Source organism: Aquarana catesbeiana, linkage group LG02 (assembly GCF_042186555.1).
Source record: "Aquarana catesbeiana isolate 2022-GZ linkage group LG02, ASM4218655v1, whole genome shotgun sequence".
NCBI lineage: Eukaryota > Metazoa > Chordata > Amphibia > Anura > Ranidae > Aquarana > Aquarana catesbeiana.
This window is the reverse complement of record NC_133325.1, coordinates 647,190,699-647,214,376: the sequence shown is the minus strand read 5'-3', so window position 1 is coordinate 647,214,376 and position 23,678 is coordinate 647,190,699. Positions and strand designations below refer to the sequence as shown.

Sequence of the window (23,678 nt, the reverse complement as noted above, 5' to 3'; positions counted from 1 at the left end):
GAGTACTTAGACACAGGATGTTGACTTGAAACTGAACTGCACGGAAACCACAGGTAATGCGTCATAAACATCTAAGGTTGGACACTCTTACCGGATGTTGTAGGACATATCTGCCATATGGCAGTACGTCTAACAGAGCCTGTGGAGGTAGCCTCCCGTGAAATCCAGCAGATTATCCCTTCGGTCCCGATCTCGGATGGGCAGGATATGTCCCTTAGGTCACGGTCACCGATAGCCAAGATCGTCACAGATGGCGATTGTCCCCTCACTACCACACTCTCCAGCTCCAGGCGGGTTCAAGAGGTCAGAGGCAATCGAATCGTAGATGAAATCATGGAGAAAAAAGAAAAAAAGGGGCTCCACATGGCATAGGTCAAAAAGTAAAAGGGTGTTATTGGATAAAAAACCTTACAAGATAAAAAAGTGATCACTGAATAAAATAATGGCAACGTGGGAAACAAACGCCCTACGCGTTTCGACTAAAAAGCCTTCAACTGGGGCATGAAACAACCTCCCCACGTTGCCCCTATATATAGACTACAAACACCATTTCAAGATAATTAGGTCCGCCCCCATCATGGCATGACCGGAAGTGCACTGTTTAGTACTGTAATCATGATAAACTGATTTTACATAATGCTATTTGCACATATAATGACACAGAGCATCGGGTTAAAGAAGGGGGAATAGTTCCTGGGGTTAAACTAGAACATACACCATGGAGGGGGCCCCGAACGTCGGATCGCCGAATAGGCTTGCGTTCCAAGCCTCACCTCCACAGTGATTGTCATAGTGATCTAAGCGGCTTGCGTTCCAAGTCAACCAGACACGTGACTTGGAAGGAGACAGCAGCCGGCGAACAGTGCGCCGCTGACGTCTCACGTAGACATCCTCCAAGGGCATGCGCTCTAGGTCCTGGACGTAACTAGGGAAATGAATGCGTGTTGACGGCCAATGCGCCGCCAGCATCCGCCCTCACTCATTCCTATGGAACGTGCGCTCACAGCCTATTGTGTGGGAGGGAGGAGCGGCCGCTTTTATTCAGTGATCACTTTTTTATCTTGTAAGGTTTTTTAACCCTTTTACTTTTTGACCTATGCCATGTGGTGCCCCTTTTTTCTCCATGATTTCATCTACGATTCGATTGCCTCTGACCTCTTGAACCCGCCTGGAGCTGGAGAGTGTGGTAGTGAGGGGACAATCGCCATCTGTAACGATCTTGGCTATCGGTGACCGTGACCTAAGGGACATATCCTGCCCATCCGAGATCGGGACCGAAGGGATAATCTGCTGGATTTCACGGGAGGCTACCTCCACAGGCTCTGTTAGACGTACTGCCATATGGCAGATATGTCCTACAACATCCGGTAAGAGTGTCCAACCTTAGATGTTTATGACGCATTACCTGTGGTTTCCGTGCAGTTCAGTTTCAAGTCAACATCCTGTGTCTAAGCACTCCCACTGTCTGAGAAGACTGCTTTCATCTTCATTCATGGACTCTGGCTAAAGAGTTTAGCATATGACATTATAGACATTTATACTTACTTCAGTAGTCTCTGTGGTGATTCACTTCATTACTAGTTACTATATTATAGGTGTTGATTCACTTTATTGCCAGTTATTATATTACGCACAGTTTCACATGTGTTATTTTTTGGCATTTATATGTTTTTTGGTTATGGTTTAGCGCTGCACTTATTTTATATATATCTGTTGTGACTTGGTTTGTCTGTGTGTGTGTTAGCTGCTACCCGTTATATTGTTTACACAATCTCTTTTTTGGGCCAGCGCAGTTTCCTTTTTATATCACTATTTATCGTGAGCCAACTTACCTAGACTTCCATCTGATACCCTAGCTACTCTGGAAGGAGAATTTACCACCTCAGAATTACGCATTGCCCTAAAAGCTATGGCTTAGGGCAAAGCACCAGGCTCTGATGGTTTTACAGTAGCGTACTACTGATCCTTTGCAGACATTCTGTTACCTCACCTGACTTGTTATGCAAATGTGATTTCTGATGGCGATACCCTTCGACCTGAGACTGTGCACGCGCATATTACCGTAATCCCTAAACTTGGCAAGGATCCCAGTAACTGTGGAAGTTATTGACCCATCTCGTTGTTGAACATTGATGCCAAATTGTACACCAAAGCGATCGCGAATAGACTTCTCCCTTTAATCCCACTGTGGGTTTCCAGTGACCAGACAGGCTTTATCCCAGGTAGAGAGACAAGGGATAACTCCCTTCGCACCTTGTCCTTGATGGCCTATGTGTGCAGATCTTCCCAGCCCACCCTCTTGCTTTCAACGGATGCAGAAAAAGCGTTTGATAGGGTGGACTGGGAGTATTTCATGGCAACGCTATCTCACCTGGGTATTGGGCCGTCCCCAAATATCTGCGCTCTACAACTTCCCCACTGCACAATTGCGCATTAATGGCACTCTAAGCGATCCCTTCACCTTACATAATGGCACTCGTCAAGGTTGACCCCTCTCACCAATTTTATTTGCTCTTTCGTTAGAACTTTTTTTATTCATGGTGAGACATAATCCCTGTATTCGTGGGATTGCCATAGGAAAATCAGAACACATATGCCGCATATGCGGATGGTATCTTGTTTTACGTACGACAACCTTTGATATCCCTCCCTAATCTCATGTTAGAATTCTCAAACTTTAGTGCCATTTCTAATTTCAAAATTAACATGACAAAATCTGAAATCTTAAATATATCTATACCTGCCAAGATAGTTACCCACTTAAAACAATCCTTTCCCTTTAGCTGGCAGACGTGCAAGATGAAATACTTAGGTATTTACCTTACCCTGAACCTGACCGACCTTTTCTGTACTAATTACATACCCCTATTGAATGCAATTCGGTTAGATATACAGAAATGGTCTCAGTTGGCGCACTCATGGTTGGGGAGAATTGGAGTGGTAAAGATGAATATACTGCCCAGGTTGTTGTTTATGTCTCAAATGATTCCATATGGAATACCTGCAGGCTTCTTTACACTTATAAGTTTACTGATCAGTAAATATGTCTGGAACAGAAGATGACCCAGGCTTGCTAGAACTCTCCTCATTAGACCTAAAGGTGAGGGGGGCTTAGCCCTACCAGATCTTAAAAAATATTTCTTTGCAATAGTATTGACTAGAATATCCGATTGGAAGTATCAAAAAGACTCTAAACTCTGGGTGAACCTGGAAACTGAGCTCAGCGGCTCGGACCTACCAAATTTGGATCCCTAGGAAGCACAGAACTTTGTCCTCTACCAAATCGCCACTTACACGCTCCACCCTCATGGTATGGGACTCATTGTACAAAAGGAATAAATGGTCTTACAACTCTCCCCTTATGCCATTGACTGGCCACAACTACTTCCCTCCCCAGGGAATACAGATCCTGGGATCCATGCTTGGAATCTTGGGCCTTCGGCTCAGTTACATCACGTAACAACCCCAGCAGTGATTGTCCTGCTGTCTACAATAATACACAGTACCACGTCGATGCTAATGGATCATTGGAGATATCGCCAACTTGCAGATTTTGTGCACTCTCTCCTAAAACCTTTACGGTCAATCTCGGATTTAACACCCATTGAATCTGCTTTATCTGAGGACCAACCTGTGGAGAAACCCATCTCTCACTTTTACAGGGTCTTGCAGTCGCTAATCAACACCCCCCCTCTTCTTTCTTACTATATACTTTCCCTCTCTCCTCTTACTAATACCCTGTTTGCTCAGGGTTTTATGCCTAAGTAAAAGGCCTTTACAGAGAAGATTCTAGCATCTATACCCTGTTTAAGGTAAAAACTTTGGTTTACGACATGTTGGCAAGCTTTGAATGCAATGGTAAGTTTTGTGCAATACGGTTCAAGGCCACTGTATAACTGCAGATAATTTCTCTGGGTCCATAGAAAAACTGGCAGTAGAAATGTCATAACCCAGAAATTTAACCTATTCACGATGGAACTCGCACTTCTCCAACTTACAATACAGGTTATTATCTCTCAGCCTCTGTAGCACACAGGAGACATCTGTGTGTTGGCTCTCTAGGGATTTAGAATATATGAGAATATCGTGGAGATAAACCACCAGACATTGCTGCAACATATCTCGGAGGATATAGTTGATGAATTCCTGAAAGACTGCAGGAGCGTTGCAAAGACCAAACGGCATTACAAGGTATTTGTAATGTCTTGTCCCGGTGTTCTAGAGATATGGCGAAGAGAAGAGGGGAAAGCGGGCACCCTTGGCGTATTCCATTGGTGATGGAAAAGGGTTCTGATTAAAATACCATTGGCCTTGACCTGGGTAGTTGGGGAGGAACAAATCTTTTATAACCCATGTGAGTATATTATTTCCCAGGCCAATATGTTGGAGTACCAAGGACATATAAGCCCAGTTAACTTGGTCAAATGCTTTTTCAGCATCCGTACTGAGAAATACACTAGGTGTATGGGCCATAGAGGCGACATGGACCAGATTAGGGACTTTGGTGGTATTATCCCTAGCTTCCTTTGACGGTATAAAACCCACTTGGTCTAAGTGAACTATGTCCTGTAAGTGTTGTGCAAGGCGAGTGGCCAGGATCTTTGCAAAAAGTTTTAGATCGACATTAAGGGAAATAGGCCTGTAACTACCACAGAAGGATGGGTCTTTCCCTTCCTTGGGTAGGACGGAAACGTGGGCCTTCAGAGTGTCTCTAGGGAAATTTGTGTCCGCGCTAAGAGCATTACCATATAGGGACCCAAATTTGGCAGTAGGTCTTGGTAATATTGTAATGTAAAGTCGTTGGGACCCGGGGCTTTTCCAGGCTTCATCCCACCTGCCGCTCTCTAACTCCTCTACAGTAATGGGGGCTATTAGTTCTCTATTCCGCGGGATGTTGGGGCACCTTAGACGAAGCAATGTATTCAGCCATTGCTGTCGGAGAAGTCGCTCCCTTCGGGAGATTGTATAGGGTCGAATAGTAATCTCTAAATTCTTTTGCTATCTCACTTGGGAGGACTGCCTTGTGTCCTGAGGAGGATATGATTTGAGGTATATATGTGTTAGATTTGTGGTCTCTGACTGATTTGGCTAACAGTTTCCCGCATTTATTGCCGGATTCATAACAGAGTTTACGGCAAAACTGAAGTGCCGCTTTAGGTCTGTAATGTATGAGGTCTACTATTTGCTGCCGAAGGGACGGTAGTTCGTTCTCCAGTGAGTGAGTAGGTGTTTGTTTGTGCTGTGATTCCATCATGTGTATTTTGTTAAGGAGCATAGTTAAATTGTTTTTCCAGTTCCCTATTTTTGCGTGTGCCGTGTCTGATCAGTACTCCTCGGATTACCGTTTTGTCACAGTCTGTTTGGTCATTAGCGGAAAAGTAGTGTTTCAACTCATTGGTGACATCTGCCAGGACTTATGGGGTCTGTAGAAGACTTTCATTTAATCTCTAGAAACTAGTTTTAGTGGTTGGAACCGTCGAGAATGAATACTGTATGGAGACAGAACATGATCTGACCACGTGATATTCCAATAGTGATATGTAGTTGGCTGGCTGTGCGTATACAGGGTGGTTAGCCCTAGTAACAAACATAAAAATGAATGAAGGTGTCCCCAAAAGTGCTGTCTGGTCTCAGCGCAAAAGAGGAATCACCAAAGTAGCCTCTGCAACCAATCACTTGGGAGGTTTAACAGCTGAGCATACCATCTGGCGTCCACTCCAGCTGGGCACTTTTGGGGACACCTTCATTCATTTTTATGTTTGTTACTAGGGCTAACCACCCTGTATACGCACAGCCAGCCAACAACTACATATCACTATTGTTAAAACATCAGCGGTGTCTTCAGCTAGTGGGCGGGACGCCCTTTGTGTCGTGTCCTAGGTGCGGAAACATTTAGTCCCTCAGTGACAGCACAGGCTTTTCAGTTTTTGAACCCTACTGGCAAACTATTCCACCCCCTCAAAGTTTTTAAATTGGATGCAAAAGAATGCGGATCAAGGAATAACACGACAGATTAAGTACCTCACTATCAACCCCTGAAGAAGAGGTCACAACACTGATAAAACCTCGAAATGCGTCAGACTCTTCTGTACAGCTTTTCCTCTTGCTGCAACAGTTTTTGTGGGGATAAGTGTATCGTTGTAATCTGTCTTACATCATTGTTGTATCATTACCATTGTGCATTCAGCATCCGCTCTTTCTTTGTGTTTTTTATTTATTGATTGTCATGTCTTTTTAACTTTTTGATTAATAAAATACGCATTTATCATTATCAATATTTTGTCAATACTGCTTTGAGACTCCTGCCCTTTTAAAGTCCCATTAAGAGGAAATCCCCCATTGTGTATCTGTATATAGGGATGTGGGCAAGGTGTCCCTTTCCATCAAGTCCCGGTCACTAACCCATGTTCACGTTGCTCCCTTGAGGCGGTCAAATAATTCCGTAATCCACGGAATCAGGTAGGTGTTCTTAATCATGATGCGATTGAAAACCCTATAATCAGTACAAGGTCTCAGTTCACCACTCTTTTTTCACAAAAAAGAAGCCAGTACCAGCAGGAGATGAGGATTTGTGGATGAACCCTCGAGAAAGTGCATCAGCAACATAGTCCTCCATGGCTTTATCCTCCAAGACTGACAAAGGATAAACCCGGCCATGGGGATGCATAGCACCAGGTTGAAGGTCAATTGCACAATCATACGTCTGATGTGGATGCAAACTACCGGCTTGACCCTTGTCAAAGACATTGCTAAATTCGTGGTACTCCTCTGGCAAGGAGAGGGAAGAGGTGCGCAAGACCTTAGCCACTTTCCGAAAACATGTCTTACTGCATTTTGGCGACCAGGAAAGAACCTCAGCACCAAGCCAATCAAAAGAGGGGTTGTGCCTCTGTAACCAAGGATAACCAATAACCACCAGATAATGAGGAGAGGAAATGACTTGAAATTGGATTATCTCATGGTGAAAAGCACCTACGGCAATGGTCAACAGAGCAGTGTGATGAGTCACATGGGCAGGCTGTAGAGGTCTCTCATCAATAGCCTCAATGGCAAGTGGAGTGGCACAAAGCTGCAGCGGAATTGAGTGCTTAGACAGAAAGGTACCATCTATGAACAGGCCTGCAGCCCCAGAGTCGATTAGAGCCCGTGTATCGATGGATGACTCAGACCACGAAAGGGTAACCAGAACTAGAGGCTTATCTTTCAAGGTAACTGGGGATGTAACACCACCTCAGGTGCAAACGTTTCCCGGATGGGCAGGACAACACTTCAAGAAGTGACCTGTCTGGACACAATAAAGGCACAATCTCTCCCTCCTCCTAAAGGCAATCTCATCCACAGAGAGACGTGTGAAGCCCAACTGCATTGGTTCTACTTCACTGGCAGACTCTGTACCAGGAGGCATGGGAGGTGAGGGAGGCAGGGGTGGGACTGCAAAGCTCGGAGCCAAACGTACAGGAGGCTCCTGCAAGGGCTCCTTACAAGGAAGGTCTTGTATTCTGGCATCAATGAGAATGGCAGATGTGATAAACTTCTCCAGATCTGTAGGTATGTCTCGAGCTGCTATCGCATCTTTGATGTTATCTGAGAGACCATGAGAAAAGGCAGCCACGAGGGCCTCATTGTTCCAAGCGACCTCTGCTGCCAGAGTACGGAATTCAATGGCGTAATTGGCAACAGTTCTCGTACTCTGATGGACATGAGGCTCTTAACAGCAGAAGTGTAGCATAAGGAAACGTCAAATACCCTTTTAAAAGGAAGCCACAAACTCTGGGTAACCCAGGACAATGGGTTTTTGCATCTCCCATAAAGGGTTTGCCCACGCCAAGGCTCTATCAGAAAGCAAAGAAATAATGAAGCCTACTTTGCTTTATGAGGAACGCCTGGGGCAGCATCTCAAAGTATATCCCAACCTGGTTGACAAATCCTCTGCATTGAACTGGATCGCCCCCAAATCGCTGGGGAAGCGGAGCGGAAGCAGACATACCTCTTACAGAGGTAATATTCGAGGCAGGTGCCTGCACAGTAACTAGAGCAGTAGCAGGGAAGGCCTGCAACACAGATTGTACCAGAACAGCCACAGTGGGTGGATCCAGGTGAGCAGTCTAACGCTATGGCAAACTAATCCATGCAGTGATCCTGCTCATTCAACCTGGAAAAAATATTACCACTAGGTGGATTGCATGCATCTTCTGAGTTCACGGCCTTCGCCTACTGTCAGGAACCATGAAACAGACATAGACAGAAAATGCAGTAAAAATCACACCTTTTAATAAAATGGTACAACCGGTAAACGTAGTCAAAACATAGCCAGGGTTCGGTAGCCAAATCGGGTATTCAGAACAAGCCAATAAATCAGAAAGCCAGAGATCAGTGTAGTCAGAGGCAGCAGACAGGATCAGGAACCAGAAGGGACATCAGCCAGGCAAGTCTTCAGCAGGAACAGAGCAGAGAGTCTCTAGATATGTTGACCAAGGCAAAGGCATTGACGAAATTAACCAGTTTAAATAGCCAGAAGGAGCTGTCTGTGGGCTTGACTGATGAGCAGGAAATGATCAAAAGGTGAGCTGCTGTGGAACGATGAGTACTGGCAATTAACTGACAGCTGAGCAACCTGAGCACAGAGAAGGAAGGGCTGAGAGCCCGGCCCTGACACATTTCAGCTATACATGAATGAATTCTATGATGGTAGATGCTGCAAAATTCACAGTTTTTCAGGTAAGTTTATGCCTACACGGCAACTGAACCTGCAGGATATATACCAAACTGTGCCCCTTTACATCTGTATCAGTGACATTCTAATATTCATGTCAATCTGCAGTGCAATAAAGATGTAATACACTAAATTGTAACAACTGTGCCCGCCGAGTGCTTCCCATATTCTGCTTCCCAAGGATTGTGCCTACTATATTTCAAAACAACTGCCAATTCCCAAGTGATTGTGATGTTTAGGGCATGGCAGCCATACCTGTATGTTGCAATAAATATACTAATGTGCAGTGCAAACAGTATATTCAAGGCACAGCAATTGTAAACAAAATACATCTGTCAGTTCACTCTATTTGAAGCTAAACCTGTTGTACTGAACATCAATAGCCATTCAATAGTCTAATTGATGCGAGTTCCTGTGCCTGATTTATACACACTACATCAAACTTAAAAGAGTTTTGGAGGTGGAATAAGGGGATAGTGTTTTATATTTTACACAATGGTTTTTAATCATGTGAGGCTTTTCTTTGTGTGCTATACAGTATATAATAAAATGTGTCGTAGGATATGGGAAGTGTTTTTTCTATTATACATTAATTGGAATTTTGTACTTTTGATATATTCAGGGTTTGCAGAGTCTGGAATTAATGGGTTCTACTTTGAGTGGTTTTAATCTTTAGTTCATACTGGTACTCTTTAGTTTTGGACCTAGAGCCTTTGCCTCTCTGTTTTAGCTGATCTATTATACCTCACATATGATTATTTTCATTTTATCTTCTATAGCTGTGGGTTTTTCCTATTGGTCGGCAGGTGTAATTCTGGAGACCTACATCTTTGTGTTTATGATCCATTTTTGCATACTTTTTCTCTGTTGATTAAGGTATGATATACAGTGGATATGAAAAGTCTACCCACCCCTGGTAAAAAATGTCAGGTTTCTGTGATGTAAAAAAATGAAACAAAGATAAATCATTTCAGAACATTTTACACCTTTAATATGAACTATAAACTGTACAACTCTGTTTAAAAACAAACATAAATCTTTTTTTTTTTTTTGGGGGGGGGGGGGATAAAAAACTAAAATAATGTGGTTGCATAAGTGTGTACACCCTCTTATAACTGGGGATGTAGCTGTGTTCAGAATTAAGCAATCACATTCAAACTCATGTTAAATAGGAGTCAGCACACACCTGCCATCAATTTAAAGTGCCTCTGATTAACCACAAATAAAGTTCAGCTGTTCTAGTAGGTCTTTCCTGACGTTTTCTTAGTCACATCCTACAGCAAAAGCCATAGGCCGCAGAGAGCTTCCAAAGCATCAGAGGGATCTCACTGTTAAAAGTTATCAGTCAGGATAAGAGTACAAAAGAATTTCCAAGGCATTAGATATTCCATGGAACACAGTGAAGACAGTCATCATCAAGTGGAGAAAATATGGCACAACAGTGACTTTGCAAAGAACTCGACATCCCTCCAAAATTGATGACAAGACTAAAAGAAAACTGGTCAGGGAGGCTGCCAAGAAGCCTACAGCAACATTAAAAGAGTTGCAGGAATATCTGGCTATATGACAACAATCTCCCATATTCTTCATATATCTGGGCTATTGGGTAGAGTGGCAAGACGGAAGCCTTTTCTTACCAAGAAAAACATCCAAGCCAGGCTAAATTTTGCAAAACCACATCTGAAGTCTCCCAAAAGCATGTGGGAAAAATGTTTTATGGTCTCATGAAACCAAGGTTGAACTTTTTGGCCATAATTACAAAAGATATTTTTTAGCGCAAAAACAACCATGTGCTTCACCAAAAGAACACCATACCCACAGTGAAGCATGGTGGTGGCAGCATCATGCTTTGGGGCTGTTTTTCTTCAGCTGGAACAAGGGCCTTAGTCAAGGTAGAGGGAACTATGAACAGTTCCAAATACCAGTAAATATTGGCACAAAACCTTCAGGCTTCTGCTAGAAAGCTGAACATGAAGAGGAACTTCATCTTTCAGCAAGACAACGACCCAAAGCATACATCCAAATCAACAAAGTAATGGCTTCTCCAAAAGAAGATTAAAGTTTTGGAATGGCTCAGCCAGAGCTCAGACCTAAATCCGACTGAAAATCTGTGGGGTGATCTGAAGAGGGCTGTGCACAGGCGGTGCCCTCGCAATCTGACAGGTTTGGAGTGTTTTTGCAAAGAAGAGTGGGCAAATATTGCCAAGTCAAGATGTGCCATGCTGATAGACTCATACCCAAAAAGACTGAGTGCTGTAATAAAATCAAAAGGGGCTTCAACAAAGTATTAGTTTAAGGGTGTGCACACTTATGCAACCATATTTTATTTTTTTATTTTTACTTCCCTCCACCTAAAAGATTTCAGTTTGTTGTTCAACTGAGTTGTACAGTTTATAGGTCACATTAAAGGTGGAAAAAGTTCTGAAATGATCTACCTGTCTCATTTCTTTCATCACAGAAACCCGATATTTTAACATATACATAATATATATATATATATATATATATATATATATATATATATATAATTTTATTGTATATATATTCTGCTCTTCTCCCCTTTATTTCCTTTTTTCCCTATTGGATAGTTTTGTTCCTTTGATCATTTCTTGTGTTTTCTTTCTAAAGTCAGATCTATGTATATTGAATGAATTAGATGATATATATGGTCCTGATGAATCGGGCGTTCTGACGAAATGCGTAGACCAACTATCTATTGGATCATAGATCAACAAAGTCAAACCTCATAGCCATTAAAACAAAAAAGAGAGAAAGGTTTCCCCACAGGCGGGGTTTTTAGGCAGCACAGTAACAGGTGTAGTCAGTATTGTATGAAAAAATACAATTTTATTGAAAAATATACCATAAGTTAAAAACAATGAGCTCCAGTGAGGAGTGCTTAAAAGCTAAGTAGCTGGACATACAATGGCAGACATATATTCATAACAAATCCTATCATGAACATAAGACCTGACGCGTTTCAACCCTTAATAGTTGGGGTCTTCTTCAGAGGTTCGGTCTGCTAGAAAGAACATATAAATAGCATTGGTATATACATACATCGCTTACATTGTATAACAGTAACCACATTCATCATGCAATGCATCAATACAGTATAGTTACCAAGTGGTGTATGTCCAACAGAAGAAAGAAAACTTCCCACATGGAGGTCCCTTAGAAAGATATGCTGTGTTTCCCTCACAGTCCGAGGGAGAATTCCGGATGCCTCCACCACCACCTCAACCCAGACCGGGGTAGCGAGAGGCGAAAGTGACTTGCGAGAGGCCACACACTGAGGCACCGCCCGCCAGAGCAAACAGCCGGCCGACGAGCACAAAACCTAGGATGAGAGCTTTATGAGACAGGCCAAATGCACACCCAAGGGATCATAATCAGATTCTTCAGATTTTTTGTGGACAGAAACAACCACCAAGGGACCGAGGTCACCCATATATATTATCTATGGTATAAGTGGTTCAAATCAAACCAGAGAGAGTTTCCAACCATATTTGTATGGTATGTCTTTGGAGGCTAGTAAATAGTATCTAACTATGGAAATATTGGCAGAAGTGCTCTTTCCATATACAAATGAAATAGGTAGTGAAGGGTGTGATGGAATGTGAAAATGATGAAAGCATACAAACAGCATGGAAGAGAGAGTGAAGTATAGGGGAGGAAAAGTGCAGTGAAGTGTGAACAGGGTGATGATGGGAGGGGGAGGGGGGGGAAAGGGAGTGTTGGGGGGGGAAAAAAGTAATAATAATTATAGTGAGGTGCATGCATATTCATTACCTCATTGAGGTAATGAATATGCATGCACCTCACTATAATTATTATTACTTTTTCCCCCCCCCAACACTCCCTTTCCCCCCCCTCCCCCTCCCATCATCACCCAGTTCACACTTCACTGCACTTTTCCTCCCCTATACTTCACTCTCTCTTCCATGCTGTTTGTATGCTTTCATCATTTTCACATTCCATCACACCCTTCACTACCTATTTCATTTGTATATGGAAAGAGCACTTCTGCCAATATTTCCATAGTTAGATACTATTTACTAGCCTCCAAAGACATACCATACAAATATGGTTGGAAACTCTCTCTGGTTTGATTTGAACCACTTATACCATAGATAATATATATGGGTGACCTCGGTCCCTTGGTGGTTGTTTCTGTCCACAAAAAATCTGAAGAATCTGATTATGATCCCTTGGGTGTGCATTTGGCCTGTCTCATAAAGCTCTCATCCTAGGTTTTGTGCTCGTCGGCCGGCTGTTTGCTCTGGCGGGCGGTGCCTCAGTGTGTGGCCTCTCGCAAGTCACTTTCGCCTCTCGCTACCCCGGTCTGGGTTGAGGTGGTGGTGGAGGCATCCGGAATTCTCCCTCGGACTGTGAGGGAAACACAGCATATCTTTCTAAGGGACCTCCATGTGGGAAGTTTTCTTTCTTCTGTTGGACATACACCACTTGGTAACTATACTGTATTGATGCATTGCATGATGAATGTGGTTACTGTTATACAATGTAAGCGATGTATGTATATACCAATGCTATTTATATGTTCTTTCTAGCAGACCGAACCTCTGAAGAAGACCCCAACTATTAAGGGTTGAAACGCGTCAGGTCTTATGTTCATGATAGGATTTGTTATGAATATATGTCTGCCATTGTATGTCCAGCTACTTAGCTTTTAAGCACTCCTCACTGGAGCTCATTGTTTTTAACTTATGGTATATTTTTCAATAAAATTGTATTTTTTCATACAATACTGACTACACCTGTTACTGTGCTGCCTAAAAACCCCGCCTGTGGGGAAACCTTTCTCTCTTTTTTGTTTTAATATCTAAGGGGTGAGCAGCAATTCCCTTCTCCCTCTCTAGTGTCTTTTCCTTTTCTTTAACCTCATAGCCATTATACTTTCGTGCTCTGTACTGTGTGGTATACATAATGATTTTAATGTATGTTTTTCATTTGGGATATAAAAATATATATTAATTTTTATATACATTTGTTTGAGTGTGGTTCTCAGGAGGTATATACAACGTCCCTTCTCTCTCTTGGCCCTTATCAATTTGAGTTTATTACTAGCTTGAGAGGCCTGGATTTACCAAAGATATCAGCATGCGGTGGGAGAGTGCTTATCAAGGCCCTGTACATATGTAGATCCAAGAATTCTAGAGCCCCTGGCAGGCCAGTTTAAAGAAAGGAGCCCGGTCAATTTACGCTATCCATTCGATTATACTTTGGAATGAGCATAATGGTCATAACAATCTTTTTTTTCCCCAGCTTTATGGATCAGAAAAGAAAACACCTTCAAAACTGTAGATATGATGACATCTATTGCTTGGATGTTTATGGTAATCACATGGGTTCTCACCTCCATATTCTAGGTGCACAGGAAAGCCTATAAACAACATGTCAAGTTGTGGTGGATGCTTGACTCTGATGAAACGAGTTTGGTTCTCTATTGATGGGATGGCACAGACGCTGTTTGGAGCTGCCTTCTGACAGTCTATATTAGATCGACACTCAAGGCTTGCTTGGATTGCCTTCCTTGCTGGCAGACAAGAATACTGTATGAATACAGCAGAATCAGTAATCAGAAGTTAGGACATTTTCTAAAATATATTATAAAACCAATGCACAAAATCAACAATTAGGAAATGCAATACTTGTTAACTTTTTTTTAAAAACTTCCCAAAACGTTGTTACTATTATGGAGTTATTGTATGTCCTAATGTTTGAAAGACATTTCAAAGTTTTTATTACATAAACATGTTAAAGAGATCAGCTTCATGTAAATGATCTCATTAAAATACAGTATGTCAATGTTTTAAAGACCTCCTTTTCTCTTTACAGTGTGTTATATGTGCATTTTAATTAAACACTTTTTTTTGTATCAAGCGGTTTACAAAATTTGTGGTCTCATGCAGACATTATGATGGATGTCATTCACTGTTCTGTATTATGCAGGATGTGGCAGGAGATGTGAGACTCCCCTGCTAAAGAAGAAAATGTAAGGTTTCAAAATTGGGAAGATTTGAATTACAACAGATATTAAACTGCCAGAATCTCTACAATTATGCCCATTGTAGGTTAAATGCATTTGAAGGATGGCCAACAGGCGGGGACGCCATCTGCTGCACTGGATCAGTAAAACTTTATTTGGAAGTGACGATTGATCAGATTGCGACCACTATGGATCTTTGGAGATAGGTGCACGGAACGTGGGTGGGCTCCCAAGCCAGTACCTGAACACATGAACGCTAATGCCTCGTACACACGATCGGACTTTCCAGCAGACTTGGTCCGACGGTCTTTCCGCCAGACTTTCCGGCGGACTACCTGAACGGACGGACTTGCCTACACACGACCGGACTTTCCGGCAGGCTAGGTCCGCCTGTCTTTCCGACGGACTTTCGCCGGAGTTATGGCGGACTTTCAGAATGAACGGACTTGCCCACACACGGCCAAGTCCGTTCATTTTGAACGTGACTCGGGTACGACGGGACTAGAAAAGGAAGTGAATCTCGCCGCTTTTAATCGGCGAGATTGACACCTTGCGAGCCCCGTCGCGTGGCATACTAGGCCCTTAAGTCTGGTATGGATTATAAAGCAAACCCCTACCCTGAAAAAACGGCGTGGGGTCCCCCCTGAAGTTCAAACCAGACCCCAATCCGAGCATGCAGCCTGGCCGGTCAGGAAAGGGGGTGGGGACGAGCGAGCGCGCCCCCCCCCCTCCTGAACCGTACCAGGCCGCATGCCCTCAACATGGGAGGTGGGTGTGTGTAGTGTAGTGTGTTTTAATATTGACACTTTTTCCCTAGGTGAATGGGTAGGGGTACCATGTACCCCATACTCATTCACATAGGGTGGGGGGCCGGGATCTGGGGGCCCTCTTATTATAGGGGGCTCCCGGATTCCGATAAGCCCCCGGCCGCAGACCCCGACAACCAACAGCCAGGGTTGTCGGGAAGAGGCCCTTGTCCTCATCAACATGGGGACAAGGTGCTTTGGGGTGGGGGGGCCCTGCAGGGCTCCCCCCCTCCCCCAAAGCACCCACCCCCCATGTTGAGGGCATGCGGCCTGGTACGGTTCAGGGGGAGGGGGTCGCTCGCTAGCCCCCACCCCCTTTCCTGACTGGCCGGGCTGCGTGCTCGGGGTCTGGTATGGATTTTAGGGGGGACCCTACGCCGTTTTTTCGGCGTAGGGGGTTTCCCTTAAAATCCATACCAGATCTAAGGGCCTGGGATGCCCCGCGCTTGCCGCAATAGGAAAATAATTTTTTTCTACTGCTGCGAGCGCGAGATGCAATACCCTGTCCGTCGGACCAGCATACAGACGAGCTGACTTTCCGTCAGGAATGGAGTCCTGTGAGTCCGGCGGACTAAGATTTGAAACATGTTTCAAATCTAGGTACGGTGGACTTTTGGGAAAAAAAAGTCCGCCGGAGCCTACACAGGATCGGATTGTTTGGCGGACTCTGGTCCACCGGACTAAGTATGCCGGAAAGTCCGCTCGTGTGTACGCGGCATAAGGCAGTTTGATGACTTGGAGTGCTAAGCGTTGTCTTTCTCTCAACTTAACTGCTGAGAGAGAAGGAAGAAGCTAATGGATGATTCTATTCCATAAAGTTGAAATTTCAGTTGTGGACAGACAGGCACTTTAAGAAATCTGGACTCAAAACTACAGATTTGTACAAGTACACATCAGATCTTTTTTACATATAAAACTAGAAGTAAAGGACATTATTGGCCCATGACACAAGCTTACCTGCTGAATTTCCTTATTACCACTATATGAGAAACAGACATCAGTAAGACTGCTGTTACCGCAACACTCAATAGAACCATCCAGGCGCCTATACACTAAAAACAAAGGAAATTGCAATTAATACAACCGTATACTTAAAACGCTTGTACACCGCTGAAGGATAAAAAGTAAAAAAAAACTGTAAGACAAGGGCATAATGTGCTAGTAATGCCCCCAACAGACTTTTGGGGTTGTGCGGACAATAGCACACACTTGAATATTTGGTGGTCTTGCCATATAGCGAGTCGGTTCTGTGATGAAACATTAGAAATTATTTCCACATTGTCCTTTACTGTGAACCTCCCTCTTCCCCCTTATAGCTCTGCTTAACTTACACCACCCAGATTTATCCTGGATAAAATTTTAACTGCTGCTTCAAGTAACAACGGCTGCTAAACAAACTATAGTAAAGACCAACGCCTTGAATATAGCAGAAACTAAACACAAGATTACTAAAGTTATGATACATGCTAAAATAGATGCCTTCAAGATAGGATAGACCGTTATTACAAATGTTTGGGTTTGTCACTGCTTAACACCCTGCCCTTCCCCCCCAACTTTGATGACCAAACAAAGCAATATAATGGCACTGCAACCTAATCACGCAATCAGGGCTGCAAGAGCTCTCTTATGTAATTATTATTTTAGGTCCTTCATACATATTTGCCCTTCAATAACCTCCCCAGCATGGTGTCTCCTGCCCTATATTCACCTCATGTAGTTACTTAACAATGTATTTTATCAGCTCCATAGTAGTGCTTTACCCCAAACACCCCCTAAAATGTTTTGAAATGTTATTTTTGATTTAAATTCAGGCAGAGGGCCAGAGGCTTTTTTTTGTGGTGTCCCCAAATTTTTTTGTAACCCTCCCTCCCCCAACTGCTAAGTCAGCTGATCCCAATTCTCTATCCTCAATCATCTATCTGCTGACTTTGCCAAACCCATACACACTATACCCATCTCTTTAGTGCTCAGATTTATGGATGAATTCCCCAAAGCATGTAGTGCAAGGGCCTGCCTGTATACTTTCCAATGGTACTGTTTAAAGTTCTTGTATCCTATTATGATCTTGATAGGTAATAGCAGAATGTTCAAATGTCCTCAAATGTGTACAGTGTGTATTTATATCTTTGTATTATGACACTTCTTACCTGTCCAGTGGGCTGCCAATAGTGTAACTAAGGAGGGGCTGTTCCAAGTAATACCCTGTATTTAGGCATTCATCTCTCAATGAAGTGAAGAGGGTTACCTGTCCAAGAGTTCCCCCCCCCTATAATGTTAGAAATGGTCCATGAGAGGGGGGGGGGGGAATATGATAGGTGTACCTTATACTTTGTTGTTGTTAAATTCCCCTTAATAAATGCTATCTGGAGGTTGACCCATAATGTTTGTGTCTAATCTGCTTGCCAGGTTTCTGTGAAAAAATAGTAATGTTTATTGTTTTTTCCTCAACAGTTTCCTTCCACGCCACAGGAATGGCAGACTGTGGCCTCCCACTTTGCCCAGCGGTGGGACTTTCCTAACTGCGGAGGGGCAATTGATGGGAAACACGTCCACATCGTCCCACCACCCAACTCGGGGTCGTACTATTATAATTACAAGGGGTTTAATAGTATAGTGATGTTGGCGGTGGTGTCGGCTAATTACGACTTCTTGTATGTGGACGTGGGGAAGAATGGCCGGATGTCCGATGGTGGAGTGATCGCCCAGACGGAGTTCTACAGGCGTCTCCAGAATGGCAGCTTGGACTTGCCACCTCCAGAGGACAATGTTGAAGGTCTCCCATTTGTGTTCGTTGCTGATGAAGCATTTGCGCTGGGGGACCACCTGATGCGGCCATTCCCGATGAGGACCCTCACCCCGGAACAGAGGGTTTTTAATTACCGGCTGGCCAGAGCCCGAAGAGTGGTGGAGAACACATTTGGAATCCTGGCCAGCCGGTTCCGATTATTTATGACACCCATCCATATGGCGGAGTATAAACTGAACCATATAATACTTGCCTGCTGTGTTCTCCATAATTTTCTACGAAAACATTCAGCCAACTATGCTGGCTCAGTTGGGCCTGAGGCCGGAATCCCAAATACATCAACAATGACGGCACTTGAAAGCGGCCGTCCTGGCTTGCCCTCCCTGAATGCCCGTGATGTCCGGTTACAATACCTGGAGTTCTTTGCGGGTAGGGGGGCTATCAATATGCCAGACAATATGTGACACCTTTTTCAAATAAAAAACAACCAAAAGAAATTCTTGGTGGTCATTTACTGCTTGTGTTTGTTTTAGCTGACCCTGACAGAAATGTGTTGAGTGCAGAAAATGTCGTGATTGGGTAACCTTATAAAAAACAGTGTTGGCTGGTACTTCCTAAATGCAAAAACACATTTCACTACAAGTGCACTTGCAACTGCACTGAACCTGCACTTGTAGTGCAAAGAGGATTTGCCCTTAGGAAATAACCCCCATTTGTGCATAAAACAACAATTACATCACCCCAAAAGTGTTGTAGTGTTGAGACAATAATCCACACATTCTTGAGTAAGGCACTTTTTTATACCTGCACAATCACATGCGCATTTACCAAAGGTTTTTAAAACAAACCAACATGTTTGTTGTATAACAATGTTTGCAGTAGCATTATGAAAAATCAAAATATCCATTTCAGATAAAACAGGCCTGTGTAAAACCAACAAGAAAGCCAAAAAACTTGAACTTACAAAGTTCACATTAGGTAAAACCTGAAGGCTATATCAGACATCAGTATTTAGGAACTGGGTTTGATATAGCGTTCAGATGGGGGGAAATCACCCCTGGAAAAGCCAAATTTGGAAGATGCACACCAATTTACAAATGTCCACATGTGCTATCTGCCATCATGGGGGATCAAGGGACGTGTTTGGGGGGAGCAAGCCCTTCCTCAACGCTACTTTATAATTGAGGAAGGGGTTGCCCCCCCAAAACGCGTCCATTGATCTCCCGTGATGGCAGATAGCACATGTTGGCACACTGTGTGCATCCTCCAAATTTGGCTTTTCTAAACATTGAAAAAATTTTGGTACGATAAAACAGGTGATTTTGTGGGGTTTAAATTCGCCCCAAAACATCAATGATGTTATTATTTTTTTTAATAACATCAGTGATTTGTTGATGTATGTTTTGCAATTGGAGATTACACCCCATGATCTCCCCGATGAGTATCTGGGCACTTTCAGATGTAAAGCGTTCTGGATCCCTCACATCACGATCACCTAAAAAGAGATAAAGAACAAAAAAAAAGGTCTCAAAAATCTGCCACCATCCATCTCTTTTACCTGAGCCTGTGGTCGCAGACACTCACCTGTTGTGGTGCCAATCTCCACCACGTCTTCTTCTTCCTCCTGCTCAGCTTCTTGGGTTGGTATTTCCCCTTCTTCCAGAGAGGGGGGGTCTCTGGTCTCCTGGGATGAGGGGTGTCCGAGTCTTTTCTCCCCTATGTAAAACAAAAATGGTATACTTAGCACACAGATATTTGATGGCAGAACTATAGAAATAGGAAACATTGCTTGGAAGTGGGGTACAATTGTCTATTTTAGCCGAGTTCCAAGATGTATATTTTTTATTGCCCTTTGTCAAGCTGCAATACTTTACCTGTTTGGTACAAGCTTCACAGATGGAGACCCCCCTATAGTATACCCTGGAGCACCTGTGTGGCCCCCCCTAATAAAAATGGTGTTCTTGTGTCCCACACTAGTGCTCCAGTGTCCAGATGTGAAAACAGCTGCTCAGTGTCCTCTCCTTACACACAATCTAGTTTGCATTTCATTCTAGTAACAAACCCATCTACACAAACAAATATTTGGCATCCAAGTAGGCCCCCAAAAATGTGTGAAAATGCATATGGCCTAAACAATGGTGTTCTAGAGGCCGAAAGAAAAATGTTTGATACGAACGAATAATGTGCCCATGAACATTAAAGTTGACCTTTGGAAACGTTACAACTAATGAAAGCATATGGAGCAGAACGAACGTAATAAAGACAGAAAGAATAGGAACACAGCACAACTACTTACTTTTTTGCAGCACTCTCCAGATCTTTCGGTACTGCTCTGGCTCTCTCAACTTCAGGTCCGACCACCGCTTCCTGAGCTGATCTTTAGACCTTCGTACCCCGAAATTCCGCTCTAGACTCCTGACCACTTTCGCCATGATTTTGGCCTTTCGGATGTTGGGGTTGGGGTAAGGCCCATATTTTCCGTCATAGTCGGACTTCCTCATGATGTCGACCATCTCCAACATCTCCCCAAACGACATATTTGTGGCCTTAAAACGTCTCCTTCTGGATCGGGACGTGCCTGGATCCGCCCTTTCCTCCTCCTCCTCCTCCTCGCTACAATTAGCCCGCACCTGCTGTATGTCCGCCATCATGCTCTTCCCCCACTGCGCCGAACGAAAAGGGGCGGGGAATACACTAGAAAGAACGTCAGGGGCGGGCAGAGTTACACGCATGCGCAGTGTATATAAAGTGTAACACGCGTGCGTATTACGTTTGATCTGTGAGCGGAGGAAGGAGCATTGAACGCGGCGATCGTAAGAACGAAGGTAAGAGACAAACTTGGGCCTATACTGCTTCTATAGATTGAGGCCTATATTGTAACAAGATTAGGAGAGTTTGGTGTGACATTAGGCTTTGTCTTGTGTTGTGTCTTGCAGTGAACATGGATATGGTACTGAAAGATCAGGACTTCATTTCAGTCTTCATAGAGATGCTAAGGGAGCTGCCCTGTCTGTGGGAGATTAAACACCCCCATTACAAGAACCAAGCAAAGAGGAAGGCAGCACTGGAGCAATTGTGTGAAATTGTGAAGCAGGTGATCCCCACGGCAGACATCACTTTTTTAAAGATTTTCATTGGTGGCCTGAGGAGCACATATCTGAGGGAGCGCAATAAAGTCCTGGATTCACAGAGATCCGGAGCAGCAGATGACATCTATGTCCCCAGGATGTTGTACTACGACAGGCTGCACTTTCTGGCAGGCCAGACTGAACCCAGGTCATCACTCTCCAGTCTTCCTTCCACGCTTCCTTCCCCCCCGGCTGAGGCTTCTGACGCCCAACCTGGGCCTTCCAGGCCACATGTGGAGGAGCCCAGATTGAGCCAGGTATAGCATTCCTCTAAATATTTCTGCTTGTCCAATCAATGATGTTAACTAGATGTTAGTTTGGAGTACTAATTTATGATTGTGATTGATGATGCAAAAACTAAAACCATGTCCCTTTTTCATACACAGGGAAGTCTCAGCCAGGAGGTGGCCGGGCCGAGCCGGCTGGCTGATCTGCAGGTCCCTCCATCCCCCCTGGAAACAGAAAGTGGCAGTAGGAGGAGTGCCCTAGAGGAGGCTGCTATCAGATTTTTTTGTAGGGCTACAGAGGTCCTGGGAGCACCACACACCAGGCAGGAGAACATTGCTGCATTCATAGCATATAAAATGCAGAGGATGGAGGAGGGCCAAAAAGCCATGTGTGAGGCCCTCATATCAGAGGCTCTGGCGAAAGGTGTGAGGGGCCAAATTACACCTCACACACAGCTTTGGGATGGTCCTCCTCCTCCTCCTGCAGGTCCTACTCCTCCTCCAGGTCCTACTCCTCCTCCTGCCACATCTCCAACTGCACAGCCACAGCCCGGAAGGAAGTGTGAAAGGAAGACCAGACAGTGAGGACCCTGGATCCAGTCTGGTCGGCCAAAAGATGCAGCCTCTTGTGGTACCACAACCTGGGGACACTGATGTCATCTGCTGCTATCCGGATCTCTGTGAATCCTGGACCAGACTGCCCTCCCTTACATATGGACTCCTCAGGCCACCAATTTTGAGGTTTAAGAATTGATGTCTGCCGTGGGGGTCCCAGGCTTCACTAATTTCTCTTGTTGATCCAGTGTTGCCTTCCTCTTTGTTTGGTTCTGAGCCCTTAATAAAGGATTTTTGTTTTGAATTATACTCTCCTATGTGTTTTACTTAAAAAATGATGGTTTGTTTGTGAGGATTCAGGTACATTTCTAATATACAATGTGAAATGAACAAGGGACACCAACAACAAAAAATCTCATGGAGATTAAATAATAAAAGATATCAATGGTGTTGGGGTAACTTGCCACACAAAACACACACAAAAATATTCTGGAGTAAAAATAAAAATAACATTGAACAAAGATCAGCCTTGGAAAAAATCCAAACATTAAAGAAAAAAAAAGGCTTAAAAACAAAAAAAAAAAAACATAAAAAATATAAAACTGTCAGATGTGACAACTAATAACAATATATTGAGGGAATCCCACTAAAAAAACACAAATAAAACTTTGTGAGAAGTGTGTGTGAATATGAGCAGCAAAACTACTTAATTCTTGTCACATTATAAAGAAGAAGAGAGTGCGCTGTATTAAACCATTTTTTACATTGCAGCGTGACGAAAGTGCTGTATCCATTGCGAACGCTAAGTTTACCAGAACGAGCTGTCCCGTGTCGGAATTTCTTCTGAGCATGCGTGGCACTTTGTGCGTCGGAACAGGCCACACACGGTCGGAATTGACGCGATCGGATTTTGTTGTCGGAAAATTTTATCTCCTGCTGTCCAACTTTGTGTGTCGGAAAATCCGATGGAAAATGTCCGATGGCGCCCACACACGGTCGGAATTTCCGACAACACGCTCTGATCGGACATTGTCCATCGGAAAATCTGACCGTGTGTACGGGGCATATTAGTTTATTTGTTATCATATTTTGTTTGTTGGAAAGTTGGTTGTATATGGTGATTTCAGCAGCTGTTCACTTGATAACAATCCTCTATTTCTCACAAATACTTCTGGTTATAAGAAGGAAATGCTGTATCTCACATTCCACTATAATTGTGTATATATTAAACTTGGCAATGAAAAACACGGAAATACCTTTTTTTTAAGCGCACTAACAAGAAACTATTACAAACGGGCTTGGTGCAATGATCTACTTCTTCTTGCTATAACACGTTTGCTCAGTAAATAAATCTGAATTACTCAGTCTACAAGACAGATTGTTAGGTTTCATGTACATGGGACGTTGTTCAACCTCTCCTGAAAGATTTAACTTGGCAGCTAGAAACCGGTGTCTAAAAAAGGCCGTTTAGCCGCGTTTACATGTCGCGTTTA

The 23,678-nt window shown here is 43.6% G+C and overlaps 1 protein-coding gene across 1 annotated transcript in view; it reads right to left on the bottom strand.

The window, feature by feature from the left end:
• The window catches only part of MBTPS2 (membrane bound transcription factor peptidase, site 2), a 102,179-nt gene that overhangs the window by 14,952 nt on the left and 63,549 nt on the right, over nt 1-23,678 (bottom strand). The window contains exons 8-9 of the mRNA XM_073616501.1: nt 16,487-16,581; nt 14,091-14,286 (exon numbers count right to left, since the gene is read on the bottom strand). Of these exons, the coding sequence (XP_073472602.1) occupies nt 14,091-14,286; nt 16,487-16,581 (291 nt within the window). The remainder of the gene's footprint in view (nt 1-14,090; nt 14,287-16,486; nt 16,582-23,678) is intronic.